The sequence below is a fragment of the Excalfactoria chinensis genome, chromosome 4 (assembly GCF_039878825.1).
Source record: "Excalfactoria chinensis isolate bCotChi1 chromosome 4, bCotChi1.hap2, whole genome shotgun sequence".
Taxonomy (NCBI): Eukaryota; Metazoa; Chordata; class Aves; order Galliformes; family Phasianidae; genus Excalfactoria; species Excalfactoria chinensis.
The window spans coordinates 14,629,534-14,653,974 of record NC_092828.1 but is presented as its reverse complement, the minus strand read 5'-3'; the positions used below and the strand labels follow the sequence as shown (position 1 = coordinate 14,653,974).

General features: G+C 40.6%; 1 protein-coding gene and 1 long non-coding RNA gene across 3 annotated transcripts in view; both read left to right on the top strand.

The window, feature by feature from the left end:
- Positions 1-64: 64 nt before the first annotated feature.
- Positions 65-7,991, top strand: LOC140250895 (uncharacterized). Its single transcript, XR_011903321.1, has 4 exons — positions 65-277; positions 377-474; positions 777-855; positions 7,895-7,991. It is a non-coding gene; the product is annotated as an uncharacterized lncRNA (long non-coding RNA).
- Positions 7,992-8,583: 592 nt separating this feature from the next.
- Positions 8,584-24,441, top strand: part of FAM184B (family with sequence similarity 184 member B) — a 35,670-nt gene continuing 19,812 nt past the window's right edge. The window contains exons 1-4 of one of the 2 annotated variants that reach the window (XM_072334762.1): positions 8,584-8,803; positions 9,154-10,002; positions 19,323-20,084; positions 24,233-24,343. In XM_072334762.1, the coding sequence (XP_072190863.1) occupies positions 9,868-10,002; positions 19,323-20,084; positions 24,233-24,343 (1,008 nt within the window). In that variant the 5' untranslated portion in view covers positions 8,584-8,803; positions 9,154-9,867. Of the gene's footprint in view, positions 8,804-9,153; positions 10,003-19,322; positions 20,085-24,232; positions 24,344-24,441 lie in introns of those variants that run through there. The other variant, XM_072334763.1, reaches the window with a different exon arrangement.

Sequence of the window (24,441 nt, the reverse complement as noted above, 5' to 3'; positions counted from 1 at the left end):
TGTCAGGCTGGGAAATGGCGGGCGGGGTGAGATACGGGGGGATGTTGAGGGGGAGCGCCATCTTTCAGTAAGGAATGTGGAGCTGCAGGGTTTGTACGTATAATAAGTTGGAATTAAAACGATATGCGACGTCTTAATAGTCTGAACACACGCTAAGTGCTGAGAAGAGTGCTTAATGGCATACGAGGCTGAGTAAGTGCTGAGCTTTCAAGCTGCCCACAGCCGCTGCCCCAGAGCCCTCTCAGTACTTCTGCCTCCTGGATTGCATCTAATAGCAGTGAGTTTTCCTACACGTTTTTAAGCATTTGTTGTAAGCCTAATGTTTTCAAAGAAATCCTTTCATTAAACGTGAGAATAAATTCTGCATTTTATTCAGTTTCCTCTTTAGTCTGGAGGACACTCGAGGGAGACCTCATCACTCTCTACAACTCTGAGAAAGGTTGTGGTGAAGTGGGCGTCCATCTCTTAGCCCAGGTAACAGCTATTGGATGAGAAGTAATGCCCTTAGGTTGTGCCAAGGGAGGTTCTGGTTGAATATTAGGAAACGTTTCTTCTCAAAAAGAGCAGTAAGGCATTGGAACAGGCTGCCCAGGGTGTGATGAAATCACTGTCCTCAGATGCATTCAAGGATAATGGGGATGTAGCTCTGAGGGGCACAGGTTGATGAGCGTGCTTAAGGATGGACTGATAGTTGGACTAGGTGATCTTAGTGTTTTTTTTTTCCAACCTTAATGATTCTACTTTTCTTACTGAAACATCTTTCTGTTTTGTTTCAGCTGTAATGGGGCGAAAAATGGCTTACCTGCCTTGTTGGATGGAATACTTCTACTCTCCAAATTGTGTCTTTTTACTAGTGTGAGTAAAAGACTTTTTTTCCACTGAATTCTCGAGCATTTGCTGTGAACCTGATGTTTTCACAGAAGTTATTTAACAGGAGAATAAATTCTGTATCTCATGTAAAAGTGTAGAGTTAACTAAGCTGAAACTCCAGACTTATTGTTTACATGCTGTAGGACAGGAAATAACGTTTTACAAGCAGCAAAGTAGTAGATGATCAGCTGGGAGGAAACATTCTCAATGCTTATGAATTTAAATCAGAAAACGTTTAAAAGTGTGAATCTAGGTAGAGAACTGTGGACACTAGGAGCTTAGGGTCGCTGACATCTACTTGTGTCTGGGCTTGAGAAATATGTCTGATTAAACTCAAGTGACAGGAGTTATTTAGTAGGGATGGGTGATGTGCCATCATGAATAAAAAATACATGAAATAGGCAGAACCCATCCTAAAGAAAAGGCGCTTTTTGTTTGAGAAGATCCAAGAAATACAACAGGTAAGCACTAGGGGTCAGTATTGTTTCATATATGGATTGTCGCAGTGTTTATCTTTAAATAGTAGATTTTTATCAACAAAATAATGGAATGATTTTGCCTTTACAAATGTGTCAAGTACTATTGAGTATATGAGCTATGTGTGGAGAACGAAGGATAGCACAGGGAAAAAAATAGATAAAAATAATTTTTAAAATGATTTATACATGTGGTATGTATAAACGTACTGCTGTATGTTTACATATATTTAAGACAGATACCTTCTTTATGAGTCACTTGTAGTTTGTATTAACTTGTCAAACCTACTGATCTAGACTAATCCTCTTCTGCTCCTAGGGAGAAGGAAGTAAGATTCTATATGTTCAAGTATAATGGTAACATAGAATCATATGTTAAAGAAAACTTTTTCCATTTTTTTTCATGTCGGAGAAGTAGTTGCACTATAAAAATATGATAATCAACAGCAAATCCTCACTGAGGGTTTTTTATTTCTCTTTGGCTTGTGTATGTTTGTTTTGTTTACAAGTTCATGTTTTCTAGGACAATATCAGTGCAATCATCTTTCCATTTAAGATATTTGTACCAGAAAATTACATGTATCCAGCTTTTTTCCACTACAGAATTCTAGTTATGAGGAATAAGATTGAAATTGGAAGAAAGGAGCAGGTAAAATTGTGTGATTCTGGTGCAAACGGAATTACTTTGAGATGCAGGCAGACATCATGCATCCAGATGAACAAATGGAGAGTTTCCCCTTGCTGTTCCTTATGATTGGTTTCATCCAAGATGTAAGATTTATTTCTTCAGTCTGCTTTGAATATTTCTACAAGGCTTTTTATTTCAAGATTGAAATAGAAGTCAGGCTTCTGTTGTGACAAATCGAAGTCCAGTCAGGTTAGACATAGTATCTTTCAGGGTGCATATGCCACAGGAATCCAGATTCCCATACGCGTAACTATGTCCTTGTGATACTGTCTCCTTTGTTTAATTGATAGAGAGATTTGGTGTCTGAGTTTTTGCAGGTTGTGGTTCTGATCCCCAGGTGCACTAGTACGGCCATAACTAGCCTCCTTGGGGCCTTTAGCCACATCCTGCCCATGGGTCCCTGTCCCCCACTTCAGCTTACGACTCAGGATTCACTCCCATCTGAGCTCAGTCAAACCTCAGTGAGAGCCAGCTGCTTCCTGAGGGAGGAAGAGCTGAGGGGAGGGACAAAACAGGTATGGAGGTAATGACCCACAGCAGCTTGAGCCCAGTCCTGCAGAGCCTGAGTGAGGTGGGCAAAACAAGCCAAGAGGTCACGTAGAGGAAAGATGAAAATTAGAACCTTGTGTGCTGCACCAGGCTTTGAAGGGAAGAGTGATGAAGACTTTCTCCTTGTCCCACTAAGTAGTCACCTCATCTGTTATGCTGTCTCTTTCTGGCTGTCTCTCTCTCATCTGATGGCACTGTTTTAGATCCCTTCCCTTCCTTTGTTAGTCATGTGTGAATAAATGCAGAATGACACAGGGTGAGCCAGACTTGCTGCGTGCCATTCACTTTTTAGTAATTTCAATTGTAGGTCACTGGGTAAAGAACAGCTCAAAAAAAAGGAAAGTTGATGCTATCCTAGTTCCTCTGTGTGCCAGGGATTTTAAAACTGATGCATCTGGTTGATTCCTGTTTCAATTTCCATATTAAGAAATACCCACAGTAATATTTCATCCATAATAGGGCCATCATTATGCAGTAGTAATTAGAGATTCTGTTCCTCCATAACTTGTGTTTGTCAGCTATAAAACTGTATACACATTTTCAAATAGCTACTATTTTTAGTCAGTGAGGAAATCAGTACCACTTCTGGTGTGTTTTGAATTGGGCTCTCAAATGCTGTGTGCTTTATGAGGGGGGAGAAAAGAAAAAACATAGAATCGTTATATAATCCCATCATTGAAATTACCAGTGGCTGAACCACTTGTCCTTTTTCTGACATTCAACCTCTGAACAAGCTTTATAGGAAGTAGGATAGTGAACTAAATGGGGAAGGATAGCTGTTATTATGGGTCTTCTGGACACGTTTATCCCTCTTTACAGTGTTTTGGTTTTGTTTTTCCTTGATAATAGGAAAAAAACCATCCCTGAATTCTTTATTAAGGTCAAGATGAATTTAAATAGAGACTAATAATGAGGGTAGTGAGTTATGCATTAAATTGGAATCTGCTTAGGGATGCATCTTCATCTGCTGAGGCACTGACTTGAGAAGTGGTAAATCTGTTTTACTGATACTGTCATTTGAAATATATCATGACAGTTAATGACTACTTGTATTGTTGTACCATTTTCAGATGAAAATTTTATGGAGCTGGAAAACAGCAATACAGTCTAACCTAAGGTATCTATTTAATTTTGCCATCACATATTAAAAAAACAAATAAATCCTTCTGACTTCAGTGAGACTTGTATAGTGGCAGAATAGGGCTCTTTATAATGGTGGTTTGTGAAAGCTACTTGTAATACACTAAACAAAGGACCAAGCTTATACATTAAACGTTTGCAGCAGGGCTATCTTCTTCATGTCTTAGAATTTAGGATTTGTGGATTTTACCTTGCATATGACACACAGATTTTTATGTGCAGGCAATAAATAATGATGAATTGATGGACTTTGGTTTCAATTGAGATAGTGAGATTAAATGGATGAGTTTGATTACCTTGTTTTAATTTTACTGATGTTTAAATCACACAAGGTGTTAAGAATTAGAAAGATATATTACAAAAGCCTTCCTCATGTTTGATTCAGCTGCGTGAGCAAAAAGCTAATATGCTTGGTGGCAAGAATCTTACAAAAATACGTATATTTATGTATGTATATAAATATTTGCTAACTCTGATCAGAGAATGGCTTGTGTTGGAAGGGACCTCAAGGATCATCAAGTTCTAATCCCCATGCTGCAGGCAGGATTGCCAACCTCTAGATCAAATAGTAGATCACGTTGCCCAGGACCCCATCCAACCTGGCCTTAAGCACCTCCAGGGATGGGGCATCCACAACCTCTCTGGGCAGCCTGTTCCAGCACCTCACCGCCCTCACGGTGGAAAAACTTTCCTTGACATCTAATATAATTCTTCCCTCCTTTAGTTTAAAACTATTCCCCCTTGTCCTGTCACTATCTGCCTGTGTAAAAAGTTGATTTCCCTCATGTTTATAATCTCTTTTTAAATATTGGAAAGCTGTAATGATGCCTTCCCACACCCTCTCTTCTCCACACCAAACAAGCTCTGTTTCTTCAGCCTATCTTCACAGGAGAGGTGCTCCAGCCTTCTGATCTTCTTCATGGCCCTTCTCTGGACCCGTTCCAAAAGCTCAGCATCTCTCCTGTGCTGTTGTCCCCAGACACAGTACTTCAGATGAGGCCTCACAAGGGCAGAGTAGAGAAGGACAGTCACCTCCCTTGTCCTGCTGATATCCCGTCTTCTTATGCAGCCCAGAATAGCATTGGCCTCTGGGACTGCAAGCATATACTGCTGGCTCATGTTAAGTTTTTCATCTGTCAGGATCCCTAAGTCCTTCTCAGTGGGGCTGCTCTCAGGGAGTTCTTCTCCCAGTCTCTATACATATCTGGGATTGTCCTCATCCAAATTTAAAACCTTGCCCTTTGCTGTGTTGAGCCTTATTAGGTACACATGGGCCTTTCAAGCTTATCAAATTCCCTCCAGGTGGCATTCCTTCCTTTTGCTGTATCAGCTGATCAACTTGATGTCTTCAGCAATCTCTCTAAGGGTGCACTTGGTCCCATCATCATTGATAAAGTTGTTAAAGACTATCTGTCCCAAGACAGACCCCTAGGGGAAGCTGCTTTTCACTGGCCTCCACTTGGACAAAGAGCCATTGACCATAACACTCTGGCTGCAACTTTCTAATCAATTCCTTGTCCACCAAATAGTCCACCTCTCCAACACAGACATCAGGATGTGGTGGGGGACCACGTCACAGGCCTCACAGAAGTCCAGGCAGATGAAACTGATTTCCTTCCCTTTATCCACTGATGCCATTACTCCATCATAGAAGGCCACTAGGTTGGTCAGGCACAACCTTCCCTTAGTGAAGCTGTGCTGGCTGTCTTAGATCATCTGCTTGACCCTCATGTGCTGTAACGTGTCTTCCAGGAGGATATGTACCTTGGTCTTCCCAGGCACAGAGATGAATCTTGCTGGCCTGTAGTTCCCTGAGTCCTCCTTTATCCCTTTCTTATAAATGGGAGTGTCAGTTCACTTTTTCCAATCACTGCGGTCTTTGCCATGATGTCTCAGATATGATGGAGAGTGACTTGGTAGCCACATCAGCAAGCTCTCTTAGGACCCTGTGGAGCCCCATAGCCATTCAGTCTCATGAAGTGACGTCGGACTTGCCACCCCTTACAGTGGGGGTGGGTTTGCTCCCTCTGTTTCCACCAAGAGTTCAGGAAAGTGAGAAATATGAGAATCCTGGCTGCCAGGGAAGACTGAGGCAAAGAACTCACTGAGTATTTCATCCTTCTCCATGTCTGTAGTAGACAGTTCTCCTTTCTCATTTCTCAAAGGAGGTGTGCTCTCTTTGCCCTGTCTCTTCTGACCAGTGTACCTATAGAACCACTTGTGGTTTTTAACATGCCTCACCAAGTTCAGTTCCATCTGCGCCTTGGATTTCCTAATCCCATTTTTGCATGTCTGGATGGAATCCCTGTATTCCTTCCAGGTGTCGTTCTTGTTTCCACAGCCTGTGCATGCCCTTTTTCTCAAAGTTTGACCAGCAGATCCTTGCCAAGCCATGCTTATTTCCTGCCTCCTCTTCATGCTTTCTTGTTCTGAGGTATGGAGAGCTCTTGCTTTCTCAGAAAGGCATCCCTGAAGAATAGCCAGCTTTGTTCCACTCCTTTGTGTCTAAGGACAGCATCTGAGACCTTGTCCAACATTTCCTTAAGCGGCCTTGTGTTTGCTTTCCTGAAGTTCAGGGTCCTAACTCCACTCTTTGCCAGGCCCACATTCCTCTAGATCACAAACTCAACCAGGGCATGGTTGCTGCAGCCCTGACTGCCTCCAATCTCAATGTCTGTAATGATCTCCTTCACAGTGGTGAGCAACACTTCACCTCCAATTGATCTGTCCAATACCTGAACCACAAAGTTAGAGTCCGTGGATTCCAGGAGTCTCCTGGATTGCTTGCAGCCTGCCATGTTGTTTTCCCAGCAGGTATCGGGGTGGCTGAAATTAGGATGAGAGCCCAATGATGTCAAGTTAGGGCTTTTTCCTTATTGATGCATTTACTGACATTAACTGATCAACGATCAGAGAATGTTTCTGACATCCAGGTCACCTGTTATAGTCTAAATACACAACAGGATAAGATGCTATTCTGTTAACTGAGCAACATCAAATTGCTTTGGTACCACAGCAAAAGGATGAGAACTCAAAAGTTACTTACTTTGCATTTGGGTTTTGTTCTAAATTTTTTCTTGTTTTGTTTTGCTTTTTTTCCTTCGGATAGATGAAGAAAGATATAACAATATAATAGAAGGAGAATATCTGTTTGGTTCGTTTGTTTTCCTGTACATGCTTTTTAAAACAAGAAGGAATTTGATTTTAAGTCAGAGCTCATCAGAAGTCCTATTGACTTCCATACTGAATGAAGACAGTAAATATTACCTCAGTGTTACATTATGGGAGAAAAAAAAAACAAAACAGAAAGACCTCACAAATATTGGGAAAGTGTGATGAGCAGAATGCTTTTTTTAATTTAAAATAGCCCAACCTTCCATCAAAGGAAGGGAAAGAACATCCTTTCATGTAATGATAGCTTTTGTAATGTGGTTTTCTAAACTCTAATATTGAGAAGACTGAAGCTTGCGGAACTCTATGCAAACCATAGTTGGCTGAGTGAACAGAACTGCAGAGGTTCAAAAGATTTCAAAGTCTGTATAGTCTGCTTATAGAACAAGCAGCAGGGACCAAAAGTAGAAGGCAAATAATTGTTTACTCCTATGGCACAACTTTGATAATAAAATCGTAAATCAGTTGATGCATTTGAGCAGTAAAGCTATAAACCTATATCATAGAATCATAGAATGGCCTAGGTTGAAAAGGACCTCAAGGTTCATCTAATTTCAATGCCTCTGTCACAGGCAGGGTCGCCAAACACCAGACCAGGCTGCCCAGAGCCACATCCAGCCTGGCCTTGAATGCCTCCAGGGATGGGGCATCCACAACCTCCTTGGGCAACCAGATCCAGTGCATCACCACCCTCTGTGTGAAAAACTTCCTCCTAAGATCCAACCTAAACCTCCCCATCTCAGTTTAAAACCATTCCCCCTTGCCCTATCACTATCCACCCTCGTAAAAAGTTGTATATACAGTTGCTCACAGACTTAGAGATGATAATGTCGTAATTATCTTCTCTCATAATGAATGTAAAACTAGTGCTCCAATAATAGGTCAAGCAGAAGTATGTTTTCTGTTTAAACTGCTCTAATTTTTATTCTAAACTGTGTCTTTGCCATATGCAGCTCTAAGTTCAAGAAAAAAAATTCACATTCATTTATGTGTTCTACAGGGTTCATGTAAGGTCCACCTTTGCATAGCACACACTTGAATGACACATCGTGGCATCTTTGCTTTGTCTCAAGTCTCCATCCAGGCATGCATTCAGGTCCAGCCATATATTCTGTTGTTCATCAGAAAAAGAGAAAGAAAGAAAAAGAAAAAGCAACAACAACAAAAACCAACAACCACAGAAGTTGTTATTTCTGTGTTAGAGCAATAACAAGGGTAAGTTATTGTAAGTACTTTTAAAACGCAATGCATTCTTCTTCCTTCAAGCTGATGAGAAGGTTTTTGGAGGAGGTTTACCTGAGTTAAACTTCAGTGCTGAGTACACATTGTATGAGATAGTAGGCAGCTGACAGTGGGGTGTCCTTATGCCACATACATAGAGAAAGTTCTATTCTCAAGCATCAGCATGTTGATCTCTGTTGCCAGTGAATGTCATTACTGTATGCAAAGCTTATGTGTTTCTTGCCTTTTTTGTGAATGTTCTCTTCCCAGTTTAGTGTCTCCCAGTAACTGTGATGATCTTCATTCTCCTTGGCCTTTATCTTCTATAAGTTTCTCAGTCAGCCTTCATTTAAGGTCCCTTTTTCTCCCAGCAATTAAAGGGTTTGGTTTCTGCGTCCCAAGTCCCCACTTCCTACATCTTCTCACTCCTCCCTCCCTGCCCTGCTGCCTTCAGGCGTTCTTCTGCCCAATCTGTCTCCTCTTGGAGTGCTTATGCTTAGCAGTGCCTTATCTCTTTTTGCCCTCATTGAGGATTTCTCTTTTTCACAGATTCCCTTTGCCGTGCTCTTAGCTGACATTGGATAATCCTCTTTTCCAATCCTGAGCACCCTGAGGAAGCTCTTTTCCAAGCCCAGCAGTAGCCAAGGACAAGCTTCTAGCCCAGGAGGAAGAAAGGCACTGCCTGGAGGTAAGTCTGGGGGCAGGAGTAGCCTCTGTCCCCACGAGTGGCTGCAGGGCCAGACCCGTTCAGGCAGAGGCGGCCCCTCACCTTGCTCTGATGGCTCTCTGCTACTGGCTGCAGCGATAATCACAGGGTGCTGAACAGTGCTCAGCATCCCCTACCTGCTCTTTCTCCTTTTTCATCTTTACCTCTCTATTTTCACCCTACTTTGCCTTCTTTCCTTTTCTAGACTTGTTTAAACATGTTCACTAACTGTTGTTTTCTTCTTCAAAAAAATGACGTTATTTTAATATCTTGCCTGTTTCTGCTTTTTGCCTGCTTTTACAGTGTTTTTTCTTATTTATTTTTACATGTAGAATGCTTGTCCTTTTGAGGAGAGGGAATGACTGCTGATGAAGACAAGTGAGCAGTGTCAGTTTTCTTCCTGCCCCCTTCCCATGTGAGCGCAGGGCAGCCGAGGGGAGCTGGCAGCCCCTGTGGCTGAGGCTGGCCCACCAGGGCTCAGCTGCGGGGCGGAGGTGGAAGCACCGCTTCATTCTGCTTTCAGCAGAGCAGCAAAAATTGAACGGGATTTTCTTCGCCACTTTATTGGTCCATCTGGACTTGCAAAGGGTTGCCAAATTAACAGAGCTGATGAAAGGTGCCCGAATCGTCCTCTCAGATGATCCCTGCAGCAGCCCAAGAAGGAAACACGATTTAATCTGCAGGCGGTCTCTGTATTAGATCCCCAGCGACGTCTCTGCCGCTGCTCGGCGTGTCCTGCAGGGAATACGTAGCATCCAGCCGCTGGGATCTCCTCCTGGCGGAAGCTCCACCATTCGAAAGGGAGAGGAAAAAGAAGTCCCGCTCGGGAGGCTCGCACATGCTGCTCGCTGCCTCGGCCGGGTGCTCTGCTGAAGGAGTGGGACATCTGCGCGGAGAGCAGAAGCAGCTGCTCCAGCTCGGGGCTGGGGTTGAACTTCCTGCAGCGCTTCGGGCTTTGAGTGAGCTCTGGGGGAGGCGAGCAGCAGGACGGGAGCGCGCAGCCCAGAGCGTACACGGGCGGACTCGGTTAGAATATTTCAAGCCTAATGGCCTCCGGCATAAACAAGAGCCGGCAGCCCGGGACTTGCAATGGATCTAAAGCACCTCGCGGCAGTTCGGCAGAAGGATACAATAAGGAAATTCACATGCAAATGTGCAAGAAGATCGCCCAGCTCACCAAGGTAAGTCGCTTCCTGGGAAGGTGAGGCTGCCCCGCGCTCGGGGCTCAGCCGGTAGCCGGGGCTGTGGTAGGTCGGGGAGGGCCAGCAGCCCCGACGGTGCCGCTGCGCTCTGACTTCGTTCCGGGCGGTTCTCCCCGGCCGGTGCTGCTGTGCGGCTCATACCTGGCTGCTCTGGTGAGCTTGGGACGGGAGTGAGGAGAGCTCGCTGTCTAACTGCTGTACTGTGCGGCGCTACAACTTCTAGTTAATACCAGGCTGTGCTACGAAGTATTTTGAATGCTTCTCACCCTACATTAAGAAGCAAGAGGAAATCTGTAGCAGGTGGCTGTTACCTTTTGAGCTATTTTTGTGCTACACCGTTGTCAGCGAGGAAAAGCCATTTCCTAGTCAGGTTGTTTAGCCCAGCTTTGCATGTTCTGTAATTGATGTTGCGTGTCTCTGCAATTGATAAAGACGTTTTTGCAGTGAAAGAACACTGACTGCAAGTGCAGATCAAACGGTAGGAAATCACTGAATTGCTGGAGTTAGAAATGCTTGCTAGTTACAGTGTGGTTGTTCTCTCCTAACAGTGACCATATGTGATAATGTATATTGTGTATGAGTGCATACACAAGAGCTACCTGTACTTACATGTATGCTTAGCTGTATTTTCAGTCTACCGTAATATGCCAGTGCTTACGTACTGGTGCTTTGATTGTGTGTTTTAGTTTTATCTCTACTTTTTGCCAGTGAATTTACATTATGCTTTGAAGTACACTTTGATTCTGCAGTAATGGTAAGCTGTCTTTCCAAATAAGTGAGCATTCCTTCATTACTCTTAGAGAGGAGCACTTTCTGTTTATTAACACTGTTACTGATTCTTCAACTGCAGTCAAGTGTGCGTGAAAGGTGACTGTAATTTGGATTAAGTTTTCCTCAGTTTTCTTGTTTTCTGTCCAGAACTCAGTTGCATCACATCACATAAAATCTGTCTGTAACAATCACTCTACATAAGTAAATAAATAATCACATTATCCCTTTTTTTCAACAGATAAGCAACACCCATGTTTTGATTAAATGGTATCTCCTGGTGGGATACCCAGGGAGGTGGTGGAGTCACAACCCTGGAGGTGCTTTGGGAACATTTAGACGTTGCGTTGAGGGATGTGGTTTAGTGAGAACTATTGGTGAGGGCTGGATAGTTGGACAGGATGACCTTGTGGGTCTTTTCCAACCTTGGTGATTCTATGATTCTGTAATGATACTTCACAGAAGAGGTGAGCAGTCACCAGCTTACTCTTTCTGAGTGTTGCATTTCCCAACAGCAGACTGAGGGCATAACAATGAGATCTGAGCAATGAAACCCTTGTTCAACTTTCCAAAGCTGCGCTCATTTTCCATAGGGAGTTCTATGCCTTCCTTTTTATATAACATGATTCTTTTTGAAGTTTCTGCAATCTCAACTGTATTTTTGAGAGAGGAAAAAAATACATTATTCCTTTCTAAGGCCTGTTATGTTACTTTATAGTCTTTGACTTGGGAGGAAAAGAAACTAGACAGCTATTTTAGCAGCAAAAAGATAAAAAATTCACCTCAGTGCATGGCATCCTGGCATAACATTAGGAAAGCCTTCATCAAATTGTATGTTCCTGCTGAGTTTTTACTGTTAAAAAGTGAATGAGGCAATTTATTCTTTTCACTGAATTCCCCGTCTGAGTACTTCTATGTTATTTGGAATAAAGATGCTTTATACTTGAAGCTCAAGAAGTTCTTCTGAAAAGCAAACTATTCTGTTTGAGAGTCTACCTTTTAACAGCCAACTTTCTCTGCTCCAGCACTATACTTACAGAGAACTTGGGGCACAGCTGGAATTCTAATAGTATGCTTTTCCTTCTGTTCTGAGTTAAATGTTTGCTGTTCCTATAGTAATAGTCTAAGAAGCAAGATCTGAGGCTGCATTAGCTGAAAAAATAGCTTTATGGAACGTTTGGTAATATTCATTTTTGGCCAAGAAACTTTGAGAGCTCCCTTTTGAATCACTCTCATTTATTGTCGGTATTACAGTCAGGATGTATCATCATCATAAATTCCCATTTGATTTTCATTTGTTTGTAGTACTCTCCTGTTTCTAATGTAGCATGAAATACTGCTGTCTTTTGATACACAGCTGCAGCTTTCTGTCCCAATTATGAAAGGATTTCATTGATGGGGAAATAAAATCTCATTACTCCTCCACTGTGTGTTGTACCAAGAAGAGAAATAAATACAGAATGTTTAAATCAGGTGTATGGCACAGAGGCAGCCTTGTGTTCCACTTCTGTGTTGTACACTCAGCGGTGACTGCCTCCTGCTCAGGGGCAGAGGAGTAGTGTGCAGTCATCAGTAGCAGAACTGAACTGGTTGAGGTGATAGTTTCTGTCCCTTCATGAAGTGCTGATCATGTTTTAAGACCTATGTTGGTGCTGGGACCCTCTGTACGTAATCCAAACGCAGATCTTGAAAGCAGCTCTCATTGTACTGCCCTGCTATTCTACTTTTGGAGAGGTCAAGGACAGTAAGTTTTTATACTTTCTGTCATGTTCTGTTTGTTTTTTTTTGTTCTGCAGCTTTTTGACTGTAGCAGTAAAAATACAAAGTTAGACAAGTTTTACTTCAGACAGCAAACCACTGCTTTTTGTAGCCCATAAAGGGGCCATTCAGCAGTATTTTTAGATGCTTGACTTTTTCCACTGTTGACATTTCACTAAGCACATTTATTGTGTTGCATGTCCAAGGTGTTCAGCATATTCAGCAGTGCACCTACTCTGTTCTGCCAAGCCCACGCTGAGCTCTCCTTATAGAGGGACTTAGTGCTTGGGTGTCTGAAATGAAATGTGCAGGTCTCAGACAGTGATAGCAGTGGTTGTAGCAATGAGAACATCTCAGCATTTTATAGTTCATTGTACACTTGAGTTTCTTCTTGTAAAGCATCAACTCACAATCCTAAAGGAATAAGAACAAAAGAAACATGTAACATATACGTAGAAAGAAATTAAGAAGTAAAACCTGAAGTTTTTTTTATTCTCATGGGTGCGAGTAAAAAAATTAAAAGACCTGGTAATATTAGTGAGTTTGAATGACAACTGCCTGTGTCTTCTGGATTTTGACATCAAAACCAGGTTGCATTGCAGCTCTGTCCCAGTGAGCTGTGCTTTGGGTCTCCAGAAAAAGCTCATGAGATTTAGAAACAAAAACAGTCAGACAAGAAAAGTTTTGCTTCCAGATGGGAATGTGCATCTGTAGTGGTCATTCATATATACAGGTCACACGCTTATTTGGTGAATACCTCTCCGCAACACTTGTGCATTTGAATTACTACTTGAAGGTTGAATTACTACTTTTCGTGGTTATAGCTGAATGCACAACTTCCTACCAGTAATTAAGTTTAGTCTCTTCCATCGGACACCATACAGTCTTCTATGCACACCAGTTTTTTGTATTGCTGGTACATTTAGCAATAATAGTGTTTAAAATGTGTGGCGGCTTTATAAGAAGCATTGGGCTCCCTGCTGTCTCCACACTGTCTGTTCCAGGATTTTCGTGTGTTTACAGATTCTCAGGACAGTCCCAGTCACTTGAGATGGGATGAGAAATGCAAATGAACTCGTGGAGAAGAGTGCTGAGGAGAGGTCAGCTTTCACTGAAAAGGCAGAGAACTGGATAATGAACAGATATCCATGTTATTCAGGCTGCTTTTCAAACCTCTGCCAGAGGAGCTCAAATAAACCTGGTGTTCTGAACTGTACTTCTGGCACTAAGCCTAGCATAAAGAAGTAGCATGGTGATCTTACCTGGTTAGCAGAGCCACTCATGTCATGAAAGATTTCTTTTTCTTTTTAAGAAACAATTTCCTGGACACTGGTGGAATGTTTTAATGAGCAGAGATAGTTACTCGCTTTCCCCAGGGGTTCATATGCCTCTGTATTGGGAAGCTGGGAGCCTTGATGCAAGAAACATTTTAAATTTCAGTATTTCTGGCTAAGCAGATTGTTATTTAAAGCCAGGTAAGTGGTCTGGCAAGAGCTGTGTGTGTGCTGAATGCCATCAGCCTAAATGGAGGAACGGAGTGCCGATGCAGGGAAAAGTTAATTGCTGGTAAACTACAATAAGAACTCTTTTTTTCACCTGCAGGGGAAAGAAATGTCGGGTGGGAGAAATTGTATTGCTTTTGTACAAGAAGCAGCAATAGGCAGATGTTCTTTAATGGCTCTATGTGGAGCAGTTGAAAATGCAATGTACTCTGGCTGCTTATCACCACCAGTTGCCAGGGCGTTTGTTGCCCCTCAGCTCAGTCAGCATAGTAGAAAATGCAAACATTATTTAATAAACTTCAGTGGGAAATCAGCCAGATATGTAAAAGCCATTTCCATTAGTTATTTAAGGAAAAATGTCTATGTTGTGTGCAAAAGTGCATGAAATACATCTCTTCTGTTGTCCAGCTCTGTGGAGAAGGATTGCAGAGGTACTGATAAACAAAAAAGCCACGTGAGCCAGCAGTGTACGCTTGGAGCTTCGAAGGCCACATGGTATGGGCCATTTGGTCATTTGGAGGCGGTTGTCCTGTCTGTGTTCCTTCCCTGTTCCTTGTGTGCCCCTAGCTACTCACTGACAGGGCAGTGCAAGAAGTAGAAGTATTCGTGGCTCTGTGAGTACTGCCATGCATCAACTAAGATGTATCAAAACTGTTTTCATTAAAAATCCAGAACATGGCATCATGCAGGTGTAATTAGCAGTATCCCATGACAAGCTGTTTCTTTCTAGAGGTGTAAGATTCTGGAGAGAATTATAAGATGTTTGGTGTGCGTGCGTGTGTGTGTGTGTGTGTGTGTGTGTGTGTGTGTGTGAGCCCTTCAGCTGTTTACACCACTCCAGTGTTTTGTAGCATATCAGATCATTTAATCCTCCCTGGTTTATATATTGTGAAAAGCGACTGGTATGTTTAGGTTGGAAACACAATCAAATCCCAGTCATTTAATCCCAAAGCACTTATCATCTGAGCAGCCATAGCTGTCTGAGCATTCCTTCTGTCTACCTGTGTTTCCAGTTGAAATATGTTGCTTCAGAAATTTTGGCTATTTTCGTTGACCTTATTTATCATGATGTATTGATGATACTCAGTAACCAGTGCTTTGGATGGCTCAACTGATGTGCATTTAGTTGGTGTGCTACCAGAGCTCTGCTGTGTGCTTGAGGCTTTTTGATGCTGGTACTCTAGAGAGAGGTATTCAGTACTCTACAGAAATGAAGCAAAATGGAACAGCATAAAAATTAGGATCATGCTTTTGGAGCAGCAGTTCTTTTGGGGCAAAGAATATAAAAACTGATTTCAATGTAGGGAAAGAAAGAAAGAAAGAATCATTTTACAAGGCTACTTACGGTGTCTCCTAAAAAGATAAGTCAGCTGTCAATATCCCCATATACTTTACTTGATGATTTATTAGTCTTAATTTTTTTTATGTACAGTTTTCTATCAGGATTTCAAAGATACCATTATTTATGTCACAGGTGGTACTAATTCAAGGAGAGTCATAAACACCAAAACCATTGAGAGAATTACCATTGAAAGAAAAAAAATAATAGAGATTGAAAGCAAAAGGAAGCTGCAAAAGGCTTGCTTTTCCAAGATCCTGAATCAAAGCAGACTTGCACAGTATCTGAATGCTAAATGTTTTAGTTTGTAATGCAGCATGAAGTGGATTTATAGACAAAAACAGCACAGTGAATTCATTTCAATTATATTACCTGTTCTAGACAACTGCACTGGAAACGGGAACATTGCCCTTTGGAGACACCTGTCTTTCTCCATTGATTAACCTGGGTCAGATGTGTAATGATGGAATGAGAGATGTTAGGGGAGGTTAATCCCATCTCTTGTATAGGAAACTTCCTTCTTAATTTCTAGCAGTAATTACTGGTGGCTGCCTTGGACATTCTGTGGTAGCTGTGCTTTAAGGTAGTTGTCCGTTTCTTATTAAGGTAGTTGTCCGTTTCTTATTAAGGTAGTTGTCCGTTTCTTATTAAGGTAGTTGTCCGTTTCTTATTAAGGTAGTTGTCCGTTTCTTAGGGTTTCCATGTCTTAAGTGCAAGGAAGAGTAATAAATGAATGCCACATCCCTAGAGGCATTCAAGAACAGGTTGGATGGGACAACTGGTCTAGTATTAAATGTGGAGGTGACCCTGTGGTGGGGGGGGAGGGAGAGCAGAGGGGAAGGTTGGAGATTCATGGTCCTTGGGGTCCCTTCCAACCTGGGCCATTCTGTGAAACAGGTGAATTGTGGACTGCATATGAGTTTCCCAGCAGAAAAAAATTGTTCTCTGAAATTCAACTTCATGATTCTATAGTACCTTGTTGTGGTTGTTGGGTCATGGCATTGGTGCCATTTAGAGCAGCTGATGTGTTTGTGGAAACATTCTTGCAATATAGTTTTACCTTCCTCCTTCTGAGGTTGCTCAGCAATTATTCTCTTTATCTTTTAGAAACTACAAAATATGAATGAGGGGCAGCTGGATGCGTCTTCAGGAAGAATTAGATGAGGCTAATTTTATATTCAACTGCAGATAGATCAAGTGCAATATATAGGCTGCTAAACTAAGGTCTTCTATATTTGTGCAGAATGTCAAATATAGAGGTTAGCACCATGAGCAGGATTCCCAGCTCTGAATTTGAGTTCGTAAATCCCATTGTAGGCAAGTTGGCCCTATGCTCTTTGCATCTCTGCCTTTGTTAATTTGTTAGCCATGCCCATCACACAAGGGTAGACAGAAGTTTGAGTGAAGGGAAATTCTGGAAACATGTTTTTAATTGTTAGCAAGTTAAAAAGTTGAAATAAGGTGTTTTTATGGGGTTTTACAAGTGAAAACCAGCCTCAATATGATATGTGATGCTTCAAGTAAATTTTAATGTATTGTCACGCAGAGTGGATGAGGAAGCCATGAATTTCTCATGAAAATAATTGTATTTTGTAGCATTTTTGTTCCCTTTTGAACGTGGTGATAGTAAGCTGCATAATCTGGAAACTTGCTAAAGACGTTTTATTGCATTTCTCCCTGCAACTCCACTTTCAGGAGAAAATAAAAAGGTATTTCATTGGGGCTGAGCTGTCACTTCAGAGCAAAATACATTTCTTTAGCTTGTGTTCTTTTGAAGTTCTGAAGTCACACTTAAAAGACTGAAAAATCCTGAGGAAATTACAGCAAAACCTGTAAACAAAATTCCCTTGTGATTTTAAAATTAATCTTACAGTTCTAAGCTCTGAAAGCCTCCTGAATGCCTGGTACCAATATTTTTAGGCCTCTTTCATATAAACACACTAATGGATAATCTTATCAATAGTTGCTGTCAAATATTTAGGTGCATAAAATGATTCTTTTGCTACCACAGAGGAAGAGATTTGAGGTCCCTAGTGATGTTACAGCAGTGTCATTCTGCTGAAATCAGCTCAGGTGTGCTGGTGTAAAATCAGATCAGCAATGCTGTGGCTAATCATGGCCTTGGTCTGTGCCTTAATTAAGAAACAGTCTCCATTCTTCAGTGTTAGAATGAGCAAGAATATTAATTCCTGTAATAATTTCTGTTCTTTGTTTTAAGAGACCCTTTCAAGGCTGAAATGTTTATATACCTCATTATTAATCTGCTTGGTAAATACACAGAATAAGAGTTCAACAAAACAATATTTTTTGCTAGTGAAAAGAAAAAAAGATGCTACTGCTACTAGTGAAAAGGAGATGATGCCTCATTGAGGTTAACAGGCTGGTTAGTGATTGAAACTTGTCTCCTTCCCAGCTTTGTTTGAGACACTGCCAGGAGTTTCCTGCCTGGCATCCCTTCTGGGGCCTTTCTCATTAGTTAACTTATGGCATTGGGGTCCAGACTCCTTCTGTTTCCTTTTTTTTCCTGGCTGTCAGTCAGGAAAGATTTGTCTACTAGCTTGGACCCAAAAAGTGATCTACAATCCTTCATTTGCTGCTTCTTATCATCATCTTCTATACCAGAGTATCTCAATTCTTATTCAGCTAGTAAGGCAACCTGCTAAAACCAGCTTTTTAAAAATTATGGTAGTTAAGCTACTGTTATAATAGTATTTGTTAATGCTACTGTAGGAATACAGAAGTCTTTTTGAGTTTGAATGCTTTACCTTTGTCTTCATTAATGAGGTAGAGCTGATTATTTTAACTTTTGTTATTTTACTAAAGGAAAGCAGAAGGGAAATGCCATTTAGATTTTACATCATTAGGAGAATAAAATAGGGCTAATTAGACATATTCACTGTGCCGATAATGCTCTGGTGGTGTATACTGAACAATAGTGTTTTTACCAACCTGTCATACAGCTCAGTTGTAAAATCAGTACAATACCTAAATGTCTTTGGAGAACGGTGAGGAAGTGGCTGCCATTGCTAATAAGCTAGTTACTCACGGAGTGAACTAGTGCTGCTTTCATTTGAAGGCAATTCTGTGTGCTGTCTAACCAATCCATTTCAGAGATCCTTCTAAAGAACTGCTTATCGACGCAGATGTTGAGAGTCTCGTACCACAGTAGCCAGCAGCATGGACACTCTGCAATGTGCAGGTGCTGTATATATTTCAGTATTTTTCCTTACAGCAGAATGCACAGAAACTCCCGGATTCATCTGCACATAACTCTAGTCTCTTAAATGAGGTGTCTGGAATAGGAATACAGTTGCTATATTCAGTAGGGAGTGAAAGGCATTTGTGAGGGGCTTAAATTTCAGAAAGTACATGCCAGCAGCCCTCTGAAAATTAAATCTTTTAAGAAGGTTAAGGTGCTGAAGAATTGGTTTCAGCAGCCAAGCCTGAATATTAAATTGAAAGGCATGCATTTTCAAGTCAGGAGTTCTTCATTGTGATTCTAGCTGCTATTGAACAGATGGATAGGAATAACTGATAGAGCAGGGAGATCAGTTTCTCCCAGATCTTTTAGATGGCTCATTTAAGATGCTGGTGATAGCTATTAATGTAGAATGTCTCCAATTTGTTCTAATGCTCAGTGGAATTTGAGGAAATTTGGCAATTAAGTCAGACTTCAGAGGAAGCCGAATTCCACTGTCAGACCACATATGACAAGACAGGTGGATTTACTAGATATTGTCTTCTTTCCCTGTAATGATTTGTAGTTTGTAATTATCCCTTCTGTTGCTAGTGGGGGGGAAAAAAAAAAAAAAAAAAAAAAAAGGCAAAAAATATTTAATAGTATTGTAATTCTGTTGATAAATATAGCAACTGAAATCACAATGCTGTTGTTGACTAAATTCTGTTATCTCATCACTTTTCTTCATGTATAGGTGATATATGCCCTGAACACTAAGAATGATGAACATGAAGATAGTATACAGGCTCTGAGAGAAGCTCACGAAGAAGAAGTTCAGCACATTCTTGCTGAGATGAGAGAAACAATTCTTCAGTACAAAAGCAAAGCTGAAGAAGAACAGTTGCTGAGAAAACGTATTCAAGCCCTTGAAACTGCAGTAGAACAACACAGGAGAGTAAAGGAAGAAGCCTTGGCAGAGTTAACGTTGTTCAAGAAGCAGGTAGAAGAGAGGGAACCAAGAGCAGAAGCAAAACTGATGCAGATGGCCCATTCCACAGACACAGTAGATACCAATGCAGATTTTGAAAACAAACTTCTGCATTTAAATGAGGAGACCGATGGACTACTAAATGAATGCCAGCTATCTAGGAGAGAAACTTTGGATGAAGATATTTTGGCTGAAAAATTCAGTATGGAAGGACAAGCTCTAGTAAATGAAGTGGAAAACCTGAGGAGCGAGAACCAAGGAGCAATTAAAGAATATACTCAGAAAACAAACCAACCGCGAGCCTCCTGTGAGAGAGGAAGAGAGTCTTTGAAAAAGTCAACACATCCATCTATGACAGAAACAAAGAATCAGCAGCAGCAAGGAGAAATGGAGCAAAGGAATTGCTCAGAGGCTGACAAAGGCTTTTGGATGCAGCAGGTAAAGAAACTGGAGGCAGACCTCGAGGAGAAAAACCAGAAGATAAATGAGAGGAAGAAACATTCCCAGAAGCTGAAAGAAAGAATACAGGTAAGGCAGAAGACTGTGATCCTTGTTTCTGCCTGGGAAAGTTCAAATTGTAATTCTTTAACATATGGGGAAGGGAGGGATCTTTTAAGTTTCATTTTGAGTCAGATGCTTTGTAAGCATAGAGCAGTGCTTGAGACTCGAGACAGAAATGGAAGGTTATAGTGCCATAGTTGTTAAGTGTGACTTAAGGTGATTACTGGGTAACATTCAGGGGAAGTGAACAATGGAGACAAAAATTTTTGCATGTGATATACTCTTGCATTACGATGCCAGAAACACAACGTTTTAGAAATAGGAACTGGAAAGTAGAGGATGGTGTCTTTGGCAATTTGGTTTTTAAATTCAGCATCAGCTAGATAAAACTGAAATCTTTTCAGATAGACATATACTCAACTGGTGTACACTTCAGTTCCGATAAGACTGTGAAATGAGGCTGAATTATGACCAGCTTAGAATATTGCCTTGAGTCTTTAAAGCAGGTGTATACAAACCCATGTCCATGTGTGACTTGCCCCTTGCTATCATAGGGGTGGTCAGTGGCTGGCAAGCACTCATCTCAGCAGCAACCAAACATCAGCGTGCTATTAACCCTGTCTGGGCTGAAATCAGGACATGGAGTGGGAACAGTGCAGTGTTAATTCATGAGATGGCAAATAATGTTAGGAATTTAGATACGTTGGCTGAAGTTAGCTTTTGGTACAGATTGTCAGGAAATTAAAGGAATTATGTCCTGTTCCAAGTTTAGGGTAATTATAGACATTTTAAATGTGAACACCCATTAAAGAGTTACCCTTACAACGATCCCTGCTGAGGAAATGGATCCATGTTACAAATGTTCTGGCAGCAGAGTCAATTTAAGTGTATGGAAGAGAAAAAGATTCTTTTGAATGAGCTCTTTTGGTAAAAGATCACTATAATGGAACTGCACCAATAGAGAAAATGAGTATTTTGGATGATAAAAAAAATGAACTTATATAATAAATCACAATACGTGTTTTAGAATTTTGAAGTGTAGCTTAAGGGAATATAGCAAGAAATTCTGGGATCAAAAAAAATGTGGGGGAAGATCTAAGTGTAGTCAAAGAGATGAATATGCTTTAGCAGAAGGAAATCCTGCAAAAAGCAGGTAAAATGCTCATTAATGTCGTTCTGAATTATTTCCCTTGTTAGTCACTCACACTGGAAATTCCACAAGTTAGTTATGCTATTTGAAATGTAAATGTTGCTTCTGCAGAAGGTTGGGAAGCTGTATTGAATTCCCAGAGCAAAGCTGCAAATGAAGTAGATGAAGTAAAGCATCAAATAATACAACTGCAGCAAATGACTTCTACCAAACAAAGCCAAAACAAGAGAGACTCTGAACATATGTGAGAGCTTAATGAGGTGGTTTGCTCTTACACATACAAAGGCGCAGCATGAAAAATATACTGAAATCAAGGTCATTTTTCTTGCAATGTTTTTTCTGCTTTTGTGTTATTCTATAGAAATCAGTCTGATGGGATTCCTAGACGTCAGGCCTCATCTAATGGAACACTGTTCATAACTTCAAGAGTTGCTCAGTGATAGCAAAGAAACTGTTGATATCCTTAATGTGAAATTGATCTAGACCCAGGGTAGCATTCAACTTCTGTAACTAAAAAGTAGAAGAAAACAAGTCAGACTTTCTCTGTTGAGGCTAAATTGAAACACAACTTTTAAAATTATTTTTTTAGGAGAGAACAGAGAATGTTTGTCTGAAAAGCTAAACAGAAATTATACCAGAAATAGAGTCAGTACGGTGAGGACTGTTTGTGTCCTTAGAGTTCCCTCTGTACAATGTCTTCTCCTGTGAATTGGCCAGATACAAATCTTTTCTTGTGTCTATATGTGGATAGATACAGAGGTATATAATTCCTGGAAGTCCGTTAGTGCTAGCATTCTGTAAAATTAGAGTTGCTATTGTAAACATAACAAAAAAACAAATCACCCTCTGTACTTTTCTGAAGAACTGAAGTTGTCCTTGAGGAAGCTTCCATACTTGAAAATGAGTCACACACCCAAAACCAAAATAGCAAAAAAACCCGAGACCAACCAGACCTGGACTGAAGATGAGGCATACAACCCTGAAAGGTTATAGTTCAATATCATTTACTAAAATGCAGTACTTTTCAACAGAGAATGCCCACTGAAATAAATATTCCCTACCCCAGAATTCTATCTTGGTTTTGTCACGTTATATAGCTAACATGATTTATAGATTATGGAAGCTATAGCTAGTTAAAAAGAAGTTATGAATTCAAGTCACGACTTGCTTTATAAAGGCAACTATCAGCTCCGTAAGGAAAAGACTTGTCTGAAGGAATGGCTGTTGGGTTGGAAGATTTGATATGAAGCATATAAAGGAAATCAAGTTAATCTAAAACTTCAAGCAAGCTGAAAAAAAAATGCAGAAGGTGGAAGTGTTCTATTTATAGGTGCTCTAATTCATCTGCTTTTAATCTTATTGGTCACAGTGACATCATTTGATTTATCCTCACTGGAGGCACTTTGAATCATAAAGTGCAAGGATTCTCTTGCTGTGGTCTCACTGAGAGGAAAAGAAAAAAGGGGGTGAAAAAAAAAAAGTCAAGCTGGTGTATTTCTGCAAAAAGCTCCAGAGGCAGGAAGGTGACTTTATCCTTGATGTGACAAACTGCCTTCTTAGCAACATTTAGAATTACATGCTTTACATGTGACAGCTGGAGTGATTAATGTGGGTTCCCTCCTGAATAAATATGTATTGTGGGTGTGTTCCAATTTCTGGCTGAAGTTTCCATGGATCTCTGCTGTGAAACACACAAATACTTTGATTTAATTAAAATTTGGCATTGTTTAGGCTGAGGAACTAATTCTATAAAGTGTTAGTAAATGGATTTGGTAGGTGTTCTTAGTGACATGACCACAAAAGAAAACAGAGGCATGTATGCATGACCTTATTAAAGTGTAGACACAAAGAATGATTGTCTTTTTGTGGTTTCAGACAAGTATCCTGAGCAGTGCCCTCTCTCAATGCATTTTAAGGGGCCGAATTTTTCTTGTTGGTACACATTAGCAACAACTGGCTTAATTACTTACTTGATATCCTTCAAAGAAATCCACTTTCATAGGAAGTGCTCACTGTGATAAATTCTGTTATCTCTTACCTAGTGGCATGAGTCCTTTGGCTTCAGTAGATTTGCAGTCTGCAGTGTTTCTGTGCAGTAGGAACACAAATGGGGGCAGAAATGCATTCAAATGTAGGAAAATGTGTTAAGTTTTAAGCACATGCTTTAATGTGCAGTGATGCTCACACCTCACTGCGTGTCTAAGCAGTTTGCCAAACTAGAGTGTAAACTAAGGCCAAATCTATTCTCTGTCTCCTACTGTATTTTGTGTGATGTATTTCTCAGGGGTCAAGAGAAGTAAACATGTATTAGAGCAGATTGTAGATTTGGACATTCAGACTGGCCAAGTGTTCTGTAGACCTCTGTTGCTTTTCATTTTTCATAGTTTTAATGCTGCTGTACCTTTTCAAGTTCAACATCTCTTTGAGAGTAATCAAAACTCTTGCAGATGAGTTCTGAAGTCGTAAAAGATGTGTTGCTCCTGCCACTTAATGCTGTGTTTTGTAGTCCCTTCCAGATTCTGGATACTAGGAATTGTGTTAAGTGCTCTTCAGGAGAGTTCATTTCTGTTTATGAAACTGCTGAAGTCCATGCATTTATGCAGTGCCCCTTCTCATAAAGGAACCTATGAGAGTAAATTGTTTTATGTCTGTGAAAGTGTTCACATGTGATCAGTATGTGAAGAGAGTGTTTCAAGTGTAAGCCTTACTAAATGGACTCTGTTACGTGCAGTATTGTTTTATGAGACTAGGTTTTTAGAAGGTACGCTTAGAATGATGCTGAAGCTCTTCACACAAGTCAGATCAAACTTAAATGCTGATAATTTCATAACATAGTTTGGGAAAAGAAAAAAGAAAAAAAAAAAAAAAAAGGCATACCAGTAGTTGTTTATTACTTCTAGGCAATAAATATCATTGCTGATAATCATCTCATGTCTCATGATTCTATGATTTCCTCTTAGAGTGTCATATAAAGTTACTAAGGAAATCTTAAGTAAGTTGTATACTCTTCGGTTTTGGACTTTAGGAACTCCAGACACAGCTAGAAGAATTTAAAAGAAAATCTGAGTGTGAAATAAAGCAACTGGAGAAAGAAAAAGAAGCCCTAACTGGGAAACTTCAAAACTCTTCACTTGAGGTAAGTTAGTCATAAATGTAAATTAGTAATAAAAGGGCTTTTCATTTTTTCTTCTGAAAGATTCTTGATTACATATGCCCAGCAATGTGATGGGTGCC